This window comes from Perognathus longimembris, chromosome 16 (genome assembly GCF_023159225.1).
Source record: "Perognathus longimembris pacificus isolate PPM17 chromosome 16, ASM2315922v1, whole genome shotgun sequence".
In the NCBI taxonomy this organism is placed as follows: Eukaryota; Metazoa; Chordata; class Mammalia; order Rodentia; family Heteromyidae; genus Perognathus; species Perognathus longimembris.
In genome coordinates this window covers 3,369,182-3,391,183 of record NC_063176.1, presented here as the reverse complement: position 1 = coordinate 3,391,183, position 22,002 = coordinate 3,369,182, and the positions used below count along the sequence as shown (strand labels likewise).

Below are 22,002 nucleotides of genomic sequence, written 5' to 3'. Positions count from 1 at the left end.
GCCGGCGCGCGCGGGAGAGGCGGCCGGGCCGCAGGCAGCAGTCCGTCCCGGCGAGCTCCCGCCGCGCGAGCCATGGCCACCCCGCCCAAGAGGCCCTGCGCGTCCCCCGCCGCCGGCTCCGAGGGCGCCCGCGTCAAGAAAGTCTCCATCGAGGGCAACATCGGTAAGGGCTCCGGGGCGGCGGGGAGCGCGCGCCCGGGGCGGACGGGGCTCCCGGGGGCCGCCCGCAGCTCCGCGCCCGGCCCGGCCCGGCCTTCCCGCCCCCGCGGGGAACCCGCGCCCCCCGCGCCCGGGGCGGACGGGGCGGGCGTCGAGGATGCCAGGCGTTTGGAGGCGGGGTGAGGCTTCAGTCACCCGCTCCCCTCGTCTTTTGTTGCCAGTCCTGGGCCTTGAACTCAGGGCCTGGGCTCCGTCCCTGGCTTCCTTGTGCTCAACGCTAGCACTTGAGCCACAGCCCCACTTCTGCCTCTTTCTATCTATGCGGTGCTGAGGAATCGAACCCAGGGCCTCATGCATTCGAGGCGAGCGCTCTTCCACCCAGCCACCTTCCTACCTCCCCTCCCCCCACCCCCTTTTAAAAAATTTCATAAACCTTGTACCTATCCTACCACCAGACAGAGACCATTTCCCCAAACCGCCCTGGTCCTTCTTTGTAGACAGCTTCCTCGCCAGCTGCCTTGTCTTTGTCTCTCTATAGTCGCCTTTCCTAGAATGGCCTATTCATGGAGTCGTAGTAGGATAGCCAGTTGTTTGTGACTTGGTCTTGAATGGAGCACGCTGCCTTTGAGAGACACTGTGTTGCTTGTTTCTGTCGTTTGTTCCTTTCAGATGGTGAGTAGTCTTCGTTTGCATGGACATACCACAACCGCCTGTGGACATTTGGGTTTGTCTTCAGTGATTTGTTAATAGAACTACCATAAAGATTGGAGATTCCTCACGATCTCAGTTAGGGAATTCCCTCGCCTTAGGTAACATCAAGGAAACACTGGATTGTGATTCAAAGATCACTAGCCTTTCTGTTCACCCTGATTGGGGTCAGCTGCTTCCTGCTTATCATTTGCAAGATGCATGTGTGTTTCTGATTCTTCTGTATTTCCTGACACAGGAAACCCACCACTCATGCTTCCTGTTGTTTGTTTGGTTTTTTTTTGTAGAAATTTTATTTGAGGATTGCACGTTGGGGACAGGCTGCATACAGCAAGTATTTAAATTCTTGCCGCATTCAAAGTTTTCTTTAGGGCTGAGAACGTGGCTTAGTGGTAGAGTGCTTGCCTAGCATGCCTGAAGCCCTGGGTTCGATTCCTCAGTACCACATAATCAGAAAGAGCCAGAGATGGCGCTGTGGCTCAAGTGGTAGAGGGCTAGCCTTGAGCAAAAAAAAAAAAACTCAGTGCCCAGGCCCCAGGATTGAGGGTGGGGGTGGGGAAAGAGTTAATGTGATGGACAGCCTCACAGATCAAATACCGCAAGTGTATTAGGCTCTTTACTTCCTCAGTCCAATCAGGATAATAAATACCTACAAACTTTCCCCAGCCACCTTTAATCTTGGCGCCTGAAATAATTTCCTACTGTGTCACTCCACCTCGTTTCTCTGAACTACTTCCAGACATGTCTTTCACTTGTAAATTCAGCTGCTTAAAATCCCTCATTGACTTCCTTGTTGCTTATATTGAAAGGAGCTGCAGACAGATACATTTGCACAACATGAACATGTGCACAGATTTGGGGAAACAAGCATTTAAATTTTTTGAAATGTTTTCATAAACATCTGGATTCTTGGTTTCCAATGAAAAATCCGAAGGCCTGGTAACAGTCCTACATTGCTGCATGACAACAATTGGTATTTAGTCAAAGAGAGTGTGTACCCCATTGTATTTTGTGTTCCTTATTCTGGGACTCTGTTAGTTGCTGTTTATTATTTTTAATGGTTCATGTCTTTTCTAGCTTACTACAGCACCAGGTCCAATACAGATTGTTAGTCTGTGGAGAAAACTGATATGCAGTTCTTCTATTCTGGTCATTTTAGGTTACTACTCACAAAATCTCTTTTCTCCTGTCTCATATTACTAAAGTACAACTTCATGTTACATTTATGGAGGCTTTATTTGTTCAGAAAGACTAGTAGTATCAAAATGACTGCTTAGTAGTAGGAATTTATTAGCTCTTATGAGTTTAAAAAATACTAATGAACAAATTACCAGTAGCTCTTGCCTATAATCCTAGCTTCTCAGAAGGCTGAGAACCAGAGGACCAAGGTTCAAAGCCAGTGCTGGGAGAAAAGTCGGAGCAAAGCTAGGCTGGAGGGGTATGGCTCAAGTGGTAGAGCCTCCCCTAAGCAATTTGGCCATGAACTCTGAGTTCAAATTCTGGTACCAGAATTTTTTTTTCCTGTGGTGGGGCTTGAACTCTGGGCCTTGGTGCTGTCCCTGAGCTCTTCTGCACAAGGCGCTCAAGCCTCTTGAGCCACAGCACCACTTCCAAAAAAATTTTTTTTTAATGTACACATCTTGGTTCTTGTTCTCTTTCACTGTATAAAATACGAATTTGTTAACTTGTTTTCTAGCTCCTACTTCCTGTCAAAACTTAAGGAAATAGATACTTACTTAATAGGAACTACAACAGTGGTTATTCTGTGTGAATTCAAACATTTTGAAATGTGGTCACACTATGAGGCAGTATCAGAAGAAAGTTTTAAACTGTTAGCTGTCAAGTGGTTTCAGACTGTTAGCTATTGGATGATGTTTTAATGTGTTCCTTGGTTGTTCTTTCTTCACATTGTATCTCTCTTAGCGTAGCTCAGTGAGGTTGTTGATTATTGAAAATCATTCTTATAAATACCCTACTACCCCTACCTTTGAACACAAAATTGTAGTCATCAGTGCTTTCCCACCGCACACTCTTGACTGCCACTCAATTTAATCCTTAAAAGTTTTCACCCTATTTTCTGGCAAAAATAGGGCTTTTGTAGCTTTTGTGTTTTGCTTCTCTGCAGTCCTTTCTGTGTCACTTTATTTGTGCTCTTTGATCTTTTACAACTCTTGGATGTTTTTCTTTTCTCCTGCCCTTTGTAATATTGGAGGGTTGAATATAGTTATACAAGTCAAAGGTAAGGTTTTGTTAATCTCCTAAGTTCCATCTCATAAGGAAAAAGAAGCTTTGTTTGTGTGTAAATTGAAATCATGTTCTTGGGCAAGGGAGGAACAAGAATGTCAGATAGGACCACATTTGGTTGCTTCAGATAGAAAGGGTGTGGCTGTCATTAGAATCGCTCTGTCCTATTAGATGCTAAGTCAAGACTGCCCCTACTATGAAACATGACACATTCTTGGGTAAAATTAAAATCCTGTGTGCGGGGTTGGGAATATGGCCTAGTGGCAAGAGTGCTTGATTCCTATACATGAAGCCCTGGGTTCAATTCCCCAGCACCACATATATAGAAAACGACCAGAAGTGGTGCTGCGGCTCAAGAGGTGGAGTGCTAGTCTTGAGCAAAAAGAAGCCAGGGACAGTGCTCAGGCCCTGTGTTCAAGCCCCAGGACTGGCAAGAAAACAAACAAACAAAATCCTGTGTGCACAGTATATCCTGATTACCTAAGAGCTATCATTCTCCTGCACAGGTCAAAACTAATAATGATACCAGGGAAAAGTAGATTCCCTATCTCCTTTCTTCCCTGATACCTTCTTTCTCTATCTCCTCTCCTTCTCCCTATCTCCTTCCCTACCTCTCTACCTATCATGAAAATCCTGAAAACCACAGCCATGAAAGCCAACGAAGAGAACATGACATGTAGAAAGTGCTTTGCAAAACTACCGTTTCTATTGACCATAGTGCTTATTAGTTTCAGATAGTAATATTTTTTGCTCTAAAACTAAGCATTGGCTATGTCTTCATGTTGATTTTATAGTTATTTGTTACTTTGTTCTCTTTTTTTTTTTTTTATGGAAACAGGATTTGAACTGAGGGCATTTCACTTGCTTGGGTCGCTTGCCTGGCTGACATTCTGCCCCGTGAGCTGCCTCTCCAGCTCTGCTTTGTGCTGCTTATTTGGAGATAGAATCTCTTAGGCCTTCTGGCCCTGCCTCACGTTGAACTGTGATTCTCAGGATCTTAGACTCCTCAACTAGGATAACAAGCTTGACTACCAGTGCCCGGTCTAACTAGTTTTTCCTTCGCAACTGGGTTGATTTTTAGACAGGGTTTCACTGTGTAGCTCAGGCCGGCCATCTTCCTGCTTCAGCCAACCCAAATGCTGGGATTACAGGCATGTGCCGTTGTTGAATTCTTTTTTGTGTTTCCTGATGTCTTATCTAAAGTTTCACCAGATTTTAAGTTCCTCTGTTCTGTGGCTTTGTTAAGCTAAACAAATGTGTTCCACTGAAGAGGGCAGGGACAGTGGCCTTTCAGTGTGCATTTTTTAAAAATGAAGAGGAAGTTTAGAAGATTGAGTTGGGCGTTTCTGGCTGTCATTTACTAATCTTGTAAAACCCCTAGACTCTGGCTTTTTCTCTCTGACAAAGTTCCTTTCCTCAACTCTACTTCTCCTCTCCCAACAGCTGCAGGGAAGTCCACATTTGTGAATATCCTGAAGCAAGTGTGCGAGGACTGGGAAGTGGTTCCGGAACCTGTGGCCCGCTGGTGCAATGTCCAGAGTACCCAGGATGAGTTTGAGGTATGGGAATAAAAGTGTTTTGCGTTACACAACTGGCATGTATGTAGTCTCTTGGCTTTTCTCTTTTTTCCAATACAACCTTCAAATCTGTCTTTAAATTTGTATCTTTCCCGGGGTGGTCCTTACATGGGTATAGAAACATGTAGAAAATGGTAGAGCCGTGTGTGTAAGATTCATTCTCCATCGCATCTCAGTAACCAAAATTCACGTGTTTTGAAGAATCTAGTTAGAAGTTAAGTTTGAGTGGATTTTTATTATTTGTTTGAAAACCACCCAAAAGCTGACTTTTACTAGTTTTCCTTTCCAGGTTTTTTTTTTGTGAAAAAATAAAACCCCATTTATCTTACATTTCTTTGTATTACACCAGCATTTTTTTCAGACTTTTACTGTGGAGACTTTTCACACTTTTACTCTGAACACATTTTAGTTAGCACTTTTCCATACTGCATTACAAATGAGAAGGGAAAAAATAAATTTCATTTTTTAATAGCAGAACTTTTGGTTTTATGTGTATAAGGGTTTTATTTCTGCAGAAATGAGACTTGATATTGAAAGAAGAATTGAAATCTTTAAAAATAGAAATTTGGGGGAACTTTTTTAATCTAAGAGGACAGAATGTAGAAAAAAAGTATTTTTTTAAAAATTTAATTTATTAATTGAACACAAATTTTTTGGACAGGGTGTTGTGCAAAAAGGGTACAGTTACATAGTAGGGCAGTGTGTTCATTTCTTGTGATATCTTATGCCCTGTTTTTCTTTCCCTTCTCTAGGTCAGGTAGACATATATACAATATACAATGTATCAAGAACATATTTTTTAAAGTGTAACTTCATGTGAGGATTTGGGGAACAATTGAGTATTTAAAATATAAATTAGGGGCTGGGGATATGGCCTAGTGGCAAGAGTGCCTGCCTCGTATACATGAAGCCCTGGGTTCGATTCCCCAGCACCACATATACAGAAAACGGCCAGAAGTGGCGCTGTGGCTCAAGTGGCAGAGTGCTAGCCTTGAGCAAAAAGAATCCAGGGACAGTGCTCAGGCCCTGAGTTCAAGCCCCAGGACTGGCAAAAAATAAATAAAATTATATAATTTTACTAATCCCTCTGAACTCTAATTCCAACTTTAACAGACAAACGGTTGATTCCCAAGTATATTAATGTAATCTTTCCCAAGCCCTCTTGTGCAGCATAATATAAGTTTAATATACTCCCATCATTAAGTGACAGAGCAATGATATTTTTTTATGTTGTCTGTTGCTGGTCCTGGGCCTTGAACTCAGGGCTTGGGCACTGTCCCTGAACTTGTTTTTTGCACAATACCAGTGCTCTACCACCTCAGCCACAGTCCCACTGCCAGCTCTTTGCCAGTCCATTCCTGATAAGTCTCATGGACTTCCTTGCCTGGCTGGCTTTGAATCACGATTTTCAGATCTCAACTCCTGAGTAGCTAGGATCACAGGCGTGAGCCATAGGAGCCCGACAATTTTTAACTAGGCGCCATCTCACATATTTGAGCTCTTACTTAATATGTAATTAGAGAAAGACGAATAAAGATCTCTAAAATGATGACAATGTTTTATTTCTTCACCTGGGTATCATGTATCATGTATATGAGGCGAGCACTTTTGCCACTAGGCCATATTCCCAGCCCGAATTATTTCTATTCATTTAAAAACTTATGGCTTCATGAATCTAATATTACATGTTCATTGGATGGGACAGTTTTCTCTATGTATAGAGTCAAGACTCCAAACTGCCTTCTTTTTCAATTAGCATACAGATGATCCTGTTGTTACTATTAATATTCCTTTCATCAGGCCGCTCATTGTAACCCAATTATGTCTCTATGGTGTTACAGTTTGGCTTTCTCTGATATCCTTATATGCTTGGAGGATAGCTTTAATACATTGCGTGTGCATATTGGGGTTGTAGTTTTCTGCACGTCCAGGCAGGGTTTCAGACAGGGAGAAAAACACTTTGGGGATAAGGTTAAGGTAGCTGGGTGGCTTTCCCACACTTTGAATATTTTCTTTCTTTTTTTTCTCCCCTTTGCCCTCTACTAGAGTCAAGAAGTGGTGTTTTAGTGGTAGAGTTCTTACCCGGTATGTTCAAGACCCAGGTTGGTTCCCTACCACCACAACACACACCCCCCCCCCAAAAAAAAAAAAAAAGAAAAAAAGACAGTTTATTCATCTTGGAGGCATTTCCAAACTCATCTCTAGTCTCTTCCTTAGTGTTACAGTGTAAATTATACACTGAATCTCAGCTTTCTTATAATGCTGTCAGTAGTTAGAAGTGGACCTTTTTCGGTTCCAATGCCGACTAGTAGTAACTAAATATGCACCTGCATATCCTGTTTTTTGTTTTTTTTTACTGTTTATTTTTTTAGCCTGCCACCTAGTGGCTGAAATGTTTCTGTACTGTCTATAGACTAGTAGCAATTTTGTCAATTGTGTTAACATCAAGAAGTATTTAATAAGACTATTTGGTATCCTCGCCTTTCCCATTCTATTTTATTCCTCTAGCAAAGATGATTTTTGAAACTTGATACCCAGATGATTATCAAGCTTTGTTTTAAAGGTTTATTTTGCTAAGCTGAGGTGTTTGGGAGGTCACTGCGTTTTCAGCATACAGTTGGCTCATCAGTATTCAACCACATTGGAAATCAAATAGCATATGTGAACCAGGTCTGTTAAAGAACCCTCTGGGAATGGTGGAGGCTGATAAATAGGAGAGCTTATATCTCACTTGATGGAGAAATGTGTGACTTGGTTGTAGCTGATTTTCACCACAAGGGAATATTAGCACAATGTGGCCTATTTTTCTCTCTTAAAAAAGCGATAAATCCAAATATTTGTGTTTATTAAGCTGACAATTCAGTCCGCTTATCAACGTATTTAGTGTTTATTTTTGATGGGACTGGAGCTTGAACTCAGAATCTTGCACTTGCTATGTAAGCACCCTACCATTTGACCCACACGCTCAACCCCAAATTTTAACCAAGTTTCCTTTTGGACAGACAAGTCATTTCTATGCAGATTGTATGTGACCCCTTGTGAGGAAGATCTTTCAGGCTTCTGGTAACCCAAAATAAATGCTGGGAAAGAGTAGGGGAAATGGGAATGGGAATATATTTTCATTTGGCTAATGATTCATATATTTATGTAATTTCTTTTGAGCCTTTAAGACAGTTAAAACAGCCCTGTTGATTATTAACTGTTTTTTTTTTCTTGTTGCAAATTTAAAATAGGAACTGACAACGTCTCAGAAAAGTGGTGGGAATGTTCTTCAGATGATGTATGAGAAACCTGAGCGATGGTCCTTCACCTTCCAATCCTATGCCTGTCTCAGTCGGATACGAGCTCAGCTTGCCTCTCTCAACGGCAAGCTCAAAGATGCAGAGAAACCTGTGTTATTTTTTGAACGATCTGTGTATAGTGACAGGTATATAAATGTCCTAAACTTGGCTGTTCAGTCTTGAGTTGCATCTATACATTTTTTTCTGTTTCCTGTAATCAAATTAGAAGCTGAGTTGGAAATGTGAGATGGAAATTATGTTTAGTGTTATCATTTTGGTACTAATGGCACTGAGAATTTCTAGCATTTATAATCCTTAGCTTCCAAGGAAATTAGAGAATAAAGGTGACCATTAATTCAGATTTGTATAGAACTTTTTTTTCCTAAAGTTTTCTTTTAATCCTTTTGAGCTTTCTCACCTGCCTGGTTAAACCTATGTTCTAGACTCTTAACTCTAGCAAGGAGATAAAAATTAAAAATTTCAAGGTGGGGGATAAGGAGGATTGCCATATTTATGCTATAATTCTTTTGACCTCATAATAGAGAAAGGTTCTGAAATATTTGGGCCTCAGGTCCCCTTTTCTATTGTTGTGGAATCCAAAGAACTTTATGTTGTATTGATATTTATATTAGATATTACATTCAGAATTAATGAGAAATAAAAATGTGTTTATTTAAAATTAGCAAACTCATTAACATTTCATACCTTTGACTAAAAGGTATATTTTTCAAGATAACAGTGAAAGTAGCATTGCTCATGTTTTTTTGTAGATCTCTAATGTCTGATTTAATGGAAGACTACATTTTCATTTTTGCTTTTACATTCAGTTTGTTCTTTAGTTTAAATACAGCAGTATATGAAGTAATCTGAAGTGACTTCCAAGAGTTCTTAGATATTTTGGCCAAAAAAGTATCTCCTATAGTTGAAGAGACTCTTATTTGTTTGTGGACATACATTTCCTATTTTTGTTTTTTATTGAAACGATACGTGTATTGATGGAGATTTTCTTTCAGGTATATTTTTGCATCTAATTTGTATGAATCTGACTGCATGAATGAAACAGAATGGACAATTTATCAAGACTGGCATGACTGGATGAATAATCAATTTGGCCAAAGCCTTGAACTGGATGGAATCATTTATCTTCGAGCTACTCCAGAGGTGAGACCCAATAAAAATTCATTTGTTCCATTGGAAATTTAAGAACTTAAGCATAAAACTTGAAACTCATGACTGACACCCAAATGTGTCAAGCTGTTCTTTAAAAATTTTTAAAAAAATCAACAATTTTATTGTTAGTAATAGGGTGTTGTTATTCAGAGGGATTACAATTCCCTCAGTCAAGTGATAGCCACAGTTCTTCTTGGATAATGTCACCCTTTCCTTCACTTTCCCTCCGTTTCCCCCTCCTTTTCTTGTCCACAAGTTGCATAGTTCATTTTCCATATCATATATACTGAATGCCGAGGCTGCATTTGTTCACCCTTCCATTTCAGTGCCATTCCTTTTGCCCTCCCTAAAACGATAAGAAAACGGCCTGGGAATGTGGCTTAGTGGTAGAGCGCTTACCTAGCATGCATGAAGCCCTGGGTTGGATTCCTCAGCACCACATACACAGAAAAAGCCAGAAGTGGTGCTGTGGCTGAGTGGCAGAGTGCTAGCCTTGAGCAAAAGAAGCTCAGGGACAGTGCCCAGGCCCTGAGTTCAAGCCCTAGGATCAGCAAAAAAAAAAAAGATTAACTCCCCCCCCCCCCCCAAAACCCCAAACAAAAGTAACACCAACAACCAAGAAAACCTACCATGTTCTCTTTTCCTGGAATTTTTTTTTGATAAATAGTTATTTTAGATCATCAGAGTCGCTACACTACTCTGGGTTCCTCCCCCAAAGACTATCTTCCTTTAGTGTGATCCTGTGTTAATGCCGAGAATCCCATATAAGTTATCATGTGCAGTTGTATTTTAGATCCAGCTTCTACATAGGAGAGAGAACGTGCTGTTTGTCTCTCTGAGTTTGACTTATCTTATTTAACATGAGTTATTCTAGATCCATCCATTTCCCTGCAAATGACATAATAAGATTATTGCTAATGGATGAATAGAATTCCATTGTGTGTATGTACCACATTTTCTTGATCCTGGCTGTTTCCATGCTTTGGCTATTGTGCATGGTACGGCAGTGTTTTTACTGTGTATCCTGACTTGTAATGTTCTGGGTAAAAGAGTGGTGTGACTGGATCTTAGGGAAGGTCTATGTTTAGTTTCAAGTTGCTCTTTTAGGCTTTTTTCCCCTCACTTCTGTTTTGCTTTCATTTTCGTTTCTTCCTCACTTTTGCAGGCTTTCTTTTAAACTTGCCCAAGCAACTTCTAAAATACAGGATGTACATATGTATGTGGAGGCCTAATGGGGTGAGACTTTGGATACAGAATTTTTAGGACCTAGGACAGAATCTGAATACAGTAACATTTTATAATCAAGTTAGGTTAAAAACAAAGCAGAACTGATAGATTGGCATACTCCTTTAGCTGTATTGTGTCGGATGGTATTGGGGTTTGAACTCAGTTTCATGCTTGAACCATGCATGCCTTTAGGGCTATTCTGAAAAAAAATTTTTTTTTTTTTGGCCAGTCCTGGGCCTTGGACTCAGGGCCTGAGCACTGTCCCTGGCTTCTTCCCGCTCAAGGCTAGCACTCTGCCACTTGAGCCACAGCGCCGCTTCTGGCCGTTTTCTGTATATGTGGTGCTGGGGAATCGAACCTAGGGCCTCGTGTATCCGAGGCAGGCACTCTTGCCACTAGGCTATATCCCCAGCCCTATTCTGAAAATTTTAAGTAGGTGTTTAATGAAATCACTCTTTCTTTTTAAAAAATTACATTGATTATTGTATTTTATGTCTGGAAACTTACTTTGATATACTTGGAAAGGTTAGAGCTGCCAAATCGCTGGAAAAGCACATGAAGGGAGCAAATAAGCTATTTCAACTTTATAGAAGGATTAAGTAGAGATTTTGGCTAGTGTAACTAGAGAAGAAAATTGTAATGACAGGTAAAAGTAATTGTTCATTGACTTCCTTTTTTCATTTTGCTTCTTTTAAGAAATGCCTGAATAGAATCTATTTACGAGGAAGAAATGAAGAGCAAGGCATTCCTCTTGAATATTTGGAGAAACTTCACTACAAACATGAAAGCTGGCTCCGGCATAGAACTCTGAAGTAAGACCTTCTTAGTGCCTTTTACTATTCATTTAGAATACTTTTACTAAAATTTAATTTGAAATTTCAGAGATGTGCATTGCAACATATAAATTTTTTTCTTTAATCAGTTACTAGTATTGCCCGGAATTGAGTATGTACTTAATTCTCTTGATTGTGTTAAGATCCCATTTTGATGTTTATAACTAATATCGCTAATGGTATGGACAGTATGAAATTTGGATTCACTTGAGGTGATAGTGTAAGAATCTATCTGTGTATATTCTACATACACTCTCAGAAATACTTTTTAAGGTAACATAGCTCCTCTAATCTGCAGCTTCACTTTTGTTTTGTTTTTTTTGCCAGTCCTGGGGCTTGAACTTAGGGCTTTAGCACTGTCCCTGGTTTCTTCTTGCTTAAGGCTAGCACTCTAGTGAGCTACAGCGCCACTTCTAGCTTTTTTAATATATGTGGTGCTGAGGAATTGAACCCAGGGCTTCATGTGTACGAGGTAAGCACTCTACCACTGGGCCACATTCCCAGCCCCCAGCTTCACTTTTCATTAGTTTGAAAATTTGGAAATAAAATAGTTCCTAAGTTTTAAATTATTCACTAAGCCAGGTGCACCTGTAGTCCTACCTACTTGGAAGGCTGAAGCAAGAGGAACACTTGAGTCCAGGAGTTTGACACCAACCTGGTCAACATAGTGAGACCTCATTGCAAAATAAGTACCAGCTTCCCCACCATTCAGAGTAGGGCAATGAAATTTGCTATCCTGTTCTATCCCATCCAACCCAGTACAGCCTGAATGGAAATCATTCCTTTTTCTGGCATGCCCACTATTTGCCTGATTGTCATTTAGTAGCTGTTTCTATTACCAGATTAACTGTCAGTCTTGTAACACTACTACTACTACTGCTACTACTACAACATCGCGCACACACACACACACACACACACACACAACAGGTTTGAACTGAAGGCCTCTTGTTTGCTAAGCAAAAGCTCTATCATTTGAGCCAGGCCCCTAGCCTTTATCGCTTTACTTATTTTTCAGATAGTGTTTGATGTTTTTGCCTTAGGCTAGCCTTAGACAGTGAACTTCCTCCCTACAGACTCCCGAGTAAGTGGGATTACTTGTGTATACCACTACAGCCAAACTAATCAACTTTGTTTCTTGGGTCATGATTTGGAAGATAAATTGTTGAATTACTAGTGTAGACTCTGTCTTTGGTCAGCTCTTGGGCATTGTAACCTGGACAGCCTCTGGTCCTCAGAATGACTTCTGAGACTCTCTCTCTGCTTTTCTCTCTGTATTCCTCTCCCCCACAACCTTTGGTGATACTGCCATGGTAGGCAAGCACTCTAGCACTAAGCTATGCACCTAGTCCACCTCATCTTTAAAATGGAAAAGCATTAGCCAGGTGCCAGTGGCTCGCCTGTAATCCAGGCTACTCAGGACTCTGAGACCTGAGGATTGTGTTTCAAAGCCTCCTGGACAAGAAAGTCTGAGACTCTTCAATTAACTACCAAGAGAACAAAAAAAGCTGGAAGTGGAGCTGTGGTTCAAGTGGTTAGAGCACTAGCCTTGAGTATAAAAGCTCAAGGACAGTGCCCAGGCAAGCCCTAGATACTGACACAAAAAATTTCTTTTTTGTTTTTTTTTGAGAAAAATCCAAATGGGTTTATATATTCTGTATGTGAAACTTTTATTTATATGGAGTAAATCTACTTGTAAAAGAACAGACTGCCAGCTGTATTACTTGAAGGGTGTCTTTGGTGTAAAGCATTCTGACTTTCAAATGATATAAAATGAATTTTTAATGTTTTGCTCTTACTGCTTTTCTTATTTTTTTTTAAATCTTTTAAAACAGAACCAACTTTGATTATCTACAAGAGGTGCCTGTCTTAACACTGGATGTTAATGAAGACTTTAAAGATAATCATGAAAGTCTGGTTGAAAAGGTAGATTTAGACAATCTAATATTTATTTTATCTTGTCCAAAAAAGGTATACTAGCTTGTGAGGAAATTTTCTAACAAAAAGAAAGCACACATAATACTATATTAAGAGACAGTTAAAAGCTGTAGAGGACTTTTTAGTGTATAATCCTAACTTTGAATTTTAGCCTTGTGACTTGAGCTAAAAGAATCTTGTTCATCTTTTTATATTTTCTCAGTAACAGGGTAATTACAATAATATATTCTCATTGCCTTCTATTCTGCCTTGTTCTCTTTTCTCGCTCTTTCTTATGTCACCAGTATTTAAAGTGGGTTTAAAAATTTTTTTGTTATACAGGAGTTTCTAGGATATGTTTCTCATTCTTACCCGTTTGCTGATATCTTGAGAATAAGAAATTTTAGCTGAGTTTTGTTTTGTATTATGTCAAGTATGAATTGGCATTTCATAATTATTGAGGCATTCTCTTAATTGAAGTTAAGATTGACTACATTCTAAACAAATGGTGCCAAAATAATAAAGGGATAGAAGAAAGGGAGAAAAATCTATAGATGAACATTTGAGGCAAGTAGTAGGAATTATATAACAAAGGCCCCTCTGCTCATGTTAGTGATCTAAAGTCTGAAAAATCATTGTTATTTGCTTTTTAGTTTTGAGAGCAACCTGAGTATTTTTTCTTCCTGTCACAAAGTATATGCTTTTTAATATTATAGGGGCATGATATTTGTAAAAGGATATACCTCAGAAGTTTTGAAAGCCTCAATATCATACAACATCTGGTTGTTTTATTGATTTTTTTTTTTTTTTTTTTTTGCTTGTCCTGGGGCTTGGACTCAGGGCCTGAGCACTGTCCCTGGCTTCTTTTTGCTCAAAGCTAGCACTCTAGCTCTTAAGCCACAGTGCCACTCCTGGCCTTTTCTATATATGTGGTGCTGGGGAATCAAATCCAGGGCTTTCATGTATGCGAGGCAAGCATTCTACCAATAGGCTGTAATTTCAGCCCCTGCTTTATTGATCTCATAAAGAAAGTGTATCTGAAATTCAGGCGCTATAAATGCTGTTAGAACTATAGATCAGTATTCACTTAGGATACTATTAAAATGAAATAGTGTACCAAAAGTAAGCCTTCATTTACACTGAATCTGTAAAACCATTTTTCAATTTTATCTAATGCTTCTTTGACCTAAGTCATTTCACATTATTGATTTTACTTTTACTACTAATGCTACAGTTAGCTTTTTTAAAGGTATATTTTACAAGACAATAATCTGTCTTTTCAGAATGTTTGTGTAATCTAGAATATTTAGAGAATTGGAAATCTTGCATTGGGGTATGTTTGCTGGGTTAATTCAGAACTATGGAACCCCCTTTTACCTCTATTAACAATGTAGACTGTACCAGTCTTGACTAGAAATTGATGCTTCTGAAACATTACAGTCTAATAAATGACTGAACATTAAAGTTGTTTAAATTATTGTAGCTGTTATCAGTTTCAAACCAGCACATAGTTCTAGTCAATGACATTTTAAAAAAGAAGTTATAAAACTAGTGCAAAGCTCTTTAGAAGTTCATCAATCTTAGATATAAATTAAGTAACTTCTATAAAGACATACTAGGTGGTCATTCAGCTCTTAGTCGTAGTAGTAGTACGTAACCAGTTTAGGGTCTTTAACCATTAATTCTTAAATGAAGATGCATATTAGATATCTCAAGTTAGTCGAGAAATTTATTATTATTATTTACTTTCCTCAGGTCAAAGAATTTTTGAGTACTTTGTGAAGCCGTTGAAGACTACAGACAACCCAATGTTTCCATATCTTTCAGCCTTGTGTTTCTTCGAAGCTCGGTATCCATACAAAGGTCTTTTTTTTTTTTTTAGGGTATCAAGTTTACTAAGGAATCTGTTGCACATAGATTACAGTCAATTCACCTTTGCATTCAGTCATCAGATACAAAGGTCTTTAAAAGACTTGGATTTCTAACTGCTTTTGTTCTGGGGTTTTGTTTGTTTTGTTAGGTTTCTTCATGAATCCTGTGTAAAACTTTATAAACTAGTTTCCCTCCCTTCTTCCTTCCTTCATTCCTTCCCTTCTTTGGTTTAAAAAACCCGGGATATTTAATTTTCTGGAGGTAAATGGACCCAGAATCAATATAATGAGTGGCTAAACTACATCAGAAAAGACACAGCCTTCTCTTGTCCCTCCTCACTGGTCTCAGCAGGGTGACAATTTGTCATGCTGCGCTCACCTCACTGGTGACCAGTTTCTTCATGGGAAACCTTGTATATAGTCAAATGGAGTGTTTCCTGTGTAAATTATGTGCCAGTTAAAAGTTGAAGAAATTTGAAAAGTAATTGGGTGTTGGTCATGCCTATCATCCTTTCTACTAAGGATCCAGGTTTGAAGCTACCCTGGCAGACAAATTCAAGAGACTCTTACCTCCAATTAACTGGCTCAAAAGGCCGGAAGCAGGGATGTGGCTCAAGTGGTAGAGTACCAGGTGAGAATGTTAAGACCTTGAGTTCAAGCCCTAGATCTAGCACACAAAAAATAAAAGTTGTAAGTTGTAAAGAAGAATTTTAAATCGTTTTTTCCCCTAAAATACGCCTTTTTTTTGGTCATTAGGTCTTTTTCTATTCTTTCTTTTTTTTTTTTTGTCAAAGTGAAGTACAGAAGGGTAAGAATTTTTTAGTATTTTCCCTTTTTTAGTCGTTCTGGAGATTGAATCAAGAGCCTCATGTGTGCTAGACAAGAACTCTGCAACTCAGCTAAACCACAAACCTCTAATGTGTTGAGTGCTTTTGACCAGGTAATTTATTTTGACAAGACCAGATTTAATATTTAATTACTTCATTGATATTTATCACTATCTGTAACACGTTTATAGAAGAGCAGGATAGATTTTTGTTTCCAGTTTAGTAATGGAATAACCTCTTTTATAAATAGTCTTTGCTTTTGTTTTTTTATCTGTGATATGGAAGGATAATACTTGGTGTATCCTTTTCTTTCCCCTGCCTGGTGCTGGTCCTGGGTCCTGGGTACTGGCCTTGAGATTTTTTTTGCTCAGGGCTGACACTTCCTTCTGAGCACTCCACTTCTGTCTGTTTCGTGGTTAATTGAAGAGTCTCATGAACTTTCTTGCCCAGTCTGACTTTGAACCACTATCCTCACACCTCAGTCTCCTGAATAGTCAGGATTTTAGAGAATAAGGTGGAAATCTGTATTTTAAAAATAGCTGAGAATTTACCACATACGGGGAAAGATTTGATTGACATGGAGCTTAAAAAAAGCTACTTGTTTTCCTTTCTCCACTAGATTTAGAGGGAATATTCTTATTGTGGTTAAAAGCCATTTAATTAAGATTTTTCTTAATGCATTTGTGGTGAAAGTAAAGTTTTTTTCCGAGTTTCTTTGAAATTTTATAAAACATGTTAGTGGAAACATAGGGTCAGTTTTTCCATTTATTTTCAATTGCTCCTGTGCTGGAAATAAACATTCTTTACTTCCATACTCGATGAGAAATCAGAATAGAAACTACTTCTTAGCAGTATAGTCTTAATTTTATTTTCTATTCACACATATATATATATATATACACACACATGTATGCATGTACACACATATATGTATGTGTATAGAATAAAAAAATTATTAGTGTTTCTGCTTTCCTTGTGTTGGTGATTAAACCCAGGGCCCTGCACTTGCTAGACAAATGCTCTACCACTGAGCTACACTCCCAGCCCCAGGATAGTCTTTATAATCCCATCTTTTATACCCTGCCTTGTTTTTCTTTCTCTACTAGTGGCTAGGGCAATCTGGAAGCCTGCTATTTTAAAATACACATTTCTACTCTGAGAATATTGTGATCACTCTGCATATTTTACTTTGCTTTATAGAATCTTGCCTTAGTTTTTCCCCTTCTTTCAGAGAAATTATTGATTAAAATTGTCTTGCTTTATAGGTACTATATCATGAAAAGGATCAGTATTTTTTGGTGGAATACAAAATAAAATGAGCAAATATAGGGAAATTCAAAGTGTTCAGTGATGTGGCACACCAAACTACATATAGAAATAGTTGTAAAAAATCTGCATGGATTCATCTTAAGTCTGTATATAGTTAAAAGAGGTTCTCCCTGCCCCCTTGGTTTTTAAAGTTAAGATGTGCAGTTTTTTTTAATGTATTGATTAACCTTTCTATTTTGCATTTAAAAAATGGTCTTACTTTTGAAGTAAGAAAAGTCATATTTATTTTGAAGCGTATTTAAAATGTTATCTTTCTTGTTTCATATTCAGGGATACTGATTTAGTGGGTTAATCAGTTCAGATCTACTCACTCAGCAATGAAATAAGGATTTAATTTTAAGTCTGACATGTTTAAATTGTTTTCTGATGTACATGGAACATTTTGGAGTTTGATGTAAATGAATTTGCCTACTTAATTAAATATTTGTCAATAAATAAGTGTAAGTCTCATGAATTGCCATGCATGTAAACATATTAAAATGGTTACATCTTTTTTAGGATTAAACTTTCTTTTTCTTAGCTGGGCACCAGTGGTTCACACCTGTAATCCTAGCTACTCAGAATGTTGAGATCCAAGGGTCAAGGTTCAAAGCCAGCCTGAGCAGAAAGACTGTGAGATGCAAGTCTCCAACTAACAACTAAACTTTGGGCTAAAAATGTGCTTCAAGTGGTAGAGCACCAGCTGTGAGCAAGAAAGCCGAATGAGAGTGAGAGCTTCCGAGTCTAGGCCTCTTCACCATCACAGAAAAAATAACATTACTTGTCTTCAGTAGTACTGGGTTGAATTCAGGGCGTCACACTGGGTAGATAGGTACTCTAGCACTTGAGAGCCACTCCCCCAGCCTTGAAGTCATTCTTCTAGTGAGACTTTTTTTTTATTTTTGGCCGTCTTGGGCCTTGAACTCAGGGCCTGAGCACTGTCCCTGGCTTCTTCCCGCTCAAGGCTAGCACTCTGCCACTTGAGCCACAGTGCCACTTCTGGCCATTTTCTGTATATGTGGTGCTGGGGAATTGAACCCAGGGCTTCATGTATTTGAGGCAAGCACTCTTGCCACTAGACCATATTCCCAGCCCGAAGTCATTCTTTTGAATAAGTTATTTGAATAGAAAATCTGAAAATGATTATAAATTACATTGATTCTGTTAGGGAGACGTAAAGAAATTCAGTGATCTTTGCTAATGTCAACTTTGCACTTGGTAGGCCTGAGGCAGGAGGAGTATAAATTTGACAGCAGCCTGGACTACGTAGTAAGACCTTGTTTTAAAATAAGCAAAAATGGGTTACTTTACTAAATAACCATGCTAATGGGAATTGCATTGATTCTATAGGTTGTTTTTGGTAATATGGCCATTTTCACACTACTCTGCTAATCCATGAACATGGAATACAGCAATAAAATTACAGTTTAGCAAGGAGAAACCAGTAGTTCTAGCTGTTTGCCACATGAGGTCATTACGTGCTTGATTCTTTACTCTGTTCTGGCAGTGGTACCAGAGATGATGACTTGTTAGTTGAACAGGGGAGCTGATAAAAGGCCTCTTTGCACTGCTAGACCAAGTCATAAATGTTTAATCAAGTGAGATTTTATGTATGCAGATGAAGGGGGAGAATAAAATGAGCTTGTGGGTTTATAAATCTGTACAGGAAAGGTAATCTTTTGAGATTTTTTAATGTAAAATAATCTGATCCAAAACTTACAGCTGGTCCCCTAGGTATTAGATTGAATGGTATTAATTGTGAGGTGTTTCTGAGATACTGTTTGATAAGGTGTTATTCAGCAGGTTTAATTTAATGCTCTCATATACCTTCATTGGACAATATCAAGGACTGTTTTGCAAGACATTACCATTTTATTTACTTAGCAAGCATGTCTGCGAAGAAGGAGCTTACCTTTACTTCTAGTATTCTCTGAAACTATGTGACACTTCGATAGATGAGTATTTTCCTAAGAAGTTTAAAACTGTGACCCAGAAGGTGATTTAGTAACAGGTAAGTGAAATCTGGTCTTTCACTCATCTAAACATATTTCTAAAACACAACACCATTTAGTGCTTTTTGTTGCTTAAAAATGGTGGTGCTGTTGTTTTTTTCTTTAACCTTCATCCTTTGGTGATACTGAATATACTTGTCTATATACACATACCTGTGCACTGTTTTTCGTTTTAATTTGGTTTTATTGTCAAGGTGATGTACAGAGGAATTACAGTTACATACATAAAAATGAGTACATTTTTTTGTGGAGCATTGTTATCCTCTCCCTCATTTTTCTCCCCTTTCCTTCTCCTTTACCCCCCTCCCCAATATTTAATAAAGAGATTCAAAGGTAAAGCATCTCTGAGGGTACAGTGGCTTACTTCTATAAAGCTAGCTACTTGGGACACAATAGTTAGGAGGATTGTGGTCTGGGAAAAATGAGACCCTATTTGAAATAAAAAAAGGACTGGAGGTATGATTGGTATAGTGCTTGTCTTGCAAAGCACAAGGTCCTTAGTCCAGTACCTAGTAGTGAAAAAAACAAAAAGTGATACATCTCTTAAAACTTAGGCTTTGTCTTTGCTTTTACTGCCAGCTAGAATTGACTCGCTTTGTAATAAAAGAGTAAATTTAAAAGTTCGCTAATGTCATAACACTGTTTAGCAATACAAATGTTATATAGGACTTAGAAAAGCAGCTATGAAATCACTGGTTGAGAACTGAATAGCTGGAATAAATTATTTATTGATGGTTGACATGAACTGGTTGCCAGACTAGTAAACTGTCTCAGTTCCTTTTTGTGCTGCCCTAATTATCATGGACCAGGTAACTTATGAAGAACAAAAATTAATTTTCTCATAGTTCTGGAGGCTGGGAAGTCTTGGCAGATTTGGTGTTGTTAAGGGCCACTTCTAAGGTGGCCCCTATACTTTCTCCTTGTATTCTCTGCAGGAGAGGAATACTTCCTCCACATAGCAGAAGAGACTGCACCCTCTTGGCATTTTTGTGGCTGGATTAACCCATTATGAGGTTGGAGCCTTATAACCTAAACCCCTCCCATCAAGGTTTTTTTTTTTTTTTAAACGTCATAAATCAGTGACAAGTTAAGTGAATAAAATAGGTAATCAAACTTGAAAAAAAGCTGCCTTAGGTCATGAAAGAAAGGAACAAGGCTCTCATCATAGAGGTCTTAAACTTCTTTGGTTAAGGTTATTCCTAGGTATTTTATGTTTTTTGAGGCTATTGCAAAAGGAGTTGCTTTCCTGATTTCAGCCTCAGCGTTTGGGCCATTAGCGTATAGAAAGGCCATTGATTTTTGAGGGTTTATTTTATATCCTGCAACTTTGCCAAAGTTTTGGATCAGCTCTAGTAGCTTGGGGGTAGGGTCTATGGGGTTCTTTAGGTATAGGATCATGTCATCTGCGAAGAAAGTTTAACTTCTTTTCCTATTTGGATCCCCTTTATATTTTCTTCTTGTCTAATTGCTCTGTCTAGGAATTCTAGCACTATGTTGAAGAGAAGGGGAGAGAGCAGACATCCCTGTCTTGCTCCTGATTTTAAAGGGAATGGCTTTAGTTTTTCACTATTTAGAATTATGCTTGCTGTTGGTTTGTCATAAACTGCCTTTATTATATTCAGGAGTGTTCCCTGGAATCCCAGCTTTTCCAGGGCTTTTAGCATAAATGGATGCTGGATTTTATCGAATGCCTTTTCTGCATCCAGAGATATAACCATGTGGTTCTTTACCATGTTCCGATTGATGTGGTGGATTACATTAATTGACTTGCATATATTGAACCAACTTTGCATCCCTGGGATGAATCCAGTTTGATCATGGTGTATGATTTTTTTTGACGACCTGTTGAAGTCGATTGGCCAGAATTTTGTTGAGAATTTTTGCATCTATGTTCATCAGGGAAATCGGTCTATAGTTCTCTTTCTGTGATGAGTACTTTCCTGGTTTGGGGATGAGGGTTATACTGGCTTTGTAGAATGTGTCCGGTAGTGAACTTTCTCTTTCAATTTCATTGAAGAGTTTGAGAAATATTGGTGTGAGTTCTGTTTTGAAGGTCTTGTAGAATTCTGCAGTGAATCCGTCTGGACCTGGGCTTTTCTTGGATGGGAGATCACTTATTGCCGTTTCTATTTCAGTGATGGGTATGGGTCTGTTTAGAAGGTTTAAATCTTCATGGAGTTTGGGGATATCACTTTTTTCTAGGAAATCATCCATTTCTTCCAGGTTCTCGAATTTGTTGGCATAAAGGTTTGCAAAATAGTCCCTTATTGTGTTCTGAATTTTGGTTGTTTCTGTGGTGATGTTACCTGTGTGAGCCAGACCCAAAGAAACATGGACTATATGGTCTCTCTCATAGGGAATAATTAGCACAGGTTTAGGCTAGTCAGAGCAGAGTAGGATCACAAGAGCCCAATAGCTATACCCTTATGAACACATAAGATGACGCTAAGTAAAATGAACTCCATGTTATGCAAACGACTGTTGTATCACTGTTGTAATTACTTTCAACATGAGATGTGAAACCGTAGCTTCTATTGTTGATGATCCTCTTGTATCCCCTTCCTGTGGTTGTACCTGCACTATTGCTGTATCTTATCTGAGTACATTGGAAACGTGTATACTGGTATTAGAACTAGGAAACTGAAAGGGAATACCAAAATCGAGAGACACAGGGTAAAAAGAAAAACAACTCCAAAAGCAATACTTGCAAAACTGTTTGGTGTAAATGAACTGGACAACTCATGGGGGGGGAGAGGGAAAAGAGGAGGAGGGGGGGAGGAGGGAGGAGGTAACAAACGGTACAAGAAATGTATCCAAGGCCTAACATATGAAACTGTAACCGCTCTGTATATCAGTCTGACAATAAAA

At 38.9% G+C, this 22,002-nt stretch overlaps 1 protein-coding gene across 2 annotated transcripts; it reads left to right on the top strand.

Annotated features, from left to right (window-relative positions):
* The first annotated feature begins 36 nt into the window (after nucleotides 1–36).
* Nucleotides 37–15,218, top strand: Dck (deoxycytidine kinase). 2 transcript variants are annotated; one of them, XM_048364023.1, is made up of 8 exons: nucleotides 37–163; nucleotides 4,555–4,670; nucleotides 7,922–8,115; nucleotides 8,983–9,130; nucleotides 11,063–11,178; nucleotides 13,035–13,125; nucleotides 14,872–14,979; nucleotides 15,077–15,218. In XM_048364023.1, exons 1-7 carry the CDS (start codon nucleotides 73–75, stop codon nucleotides 14,896–14,898), a joined length of 783 nt encoding a protein of 260 aa, XP_048219980.1. In that variant the 5' UTR covers nucleotides 37–72; the 3' UTR covers nucleotides 14,899–14,979; nucleotides 15,077–15,218. The 2 variants fall into 2 exon arrangements, with proteins under 2 accessions (XP_048219980.1, XP_048219979.1); XM_048364022.1 differs by having other exon boundaries at nucleotides 8,971–9,130.
* Nucleotides 15,219–22,002: the final 6,784 nt, after the last annotated feature.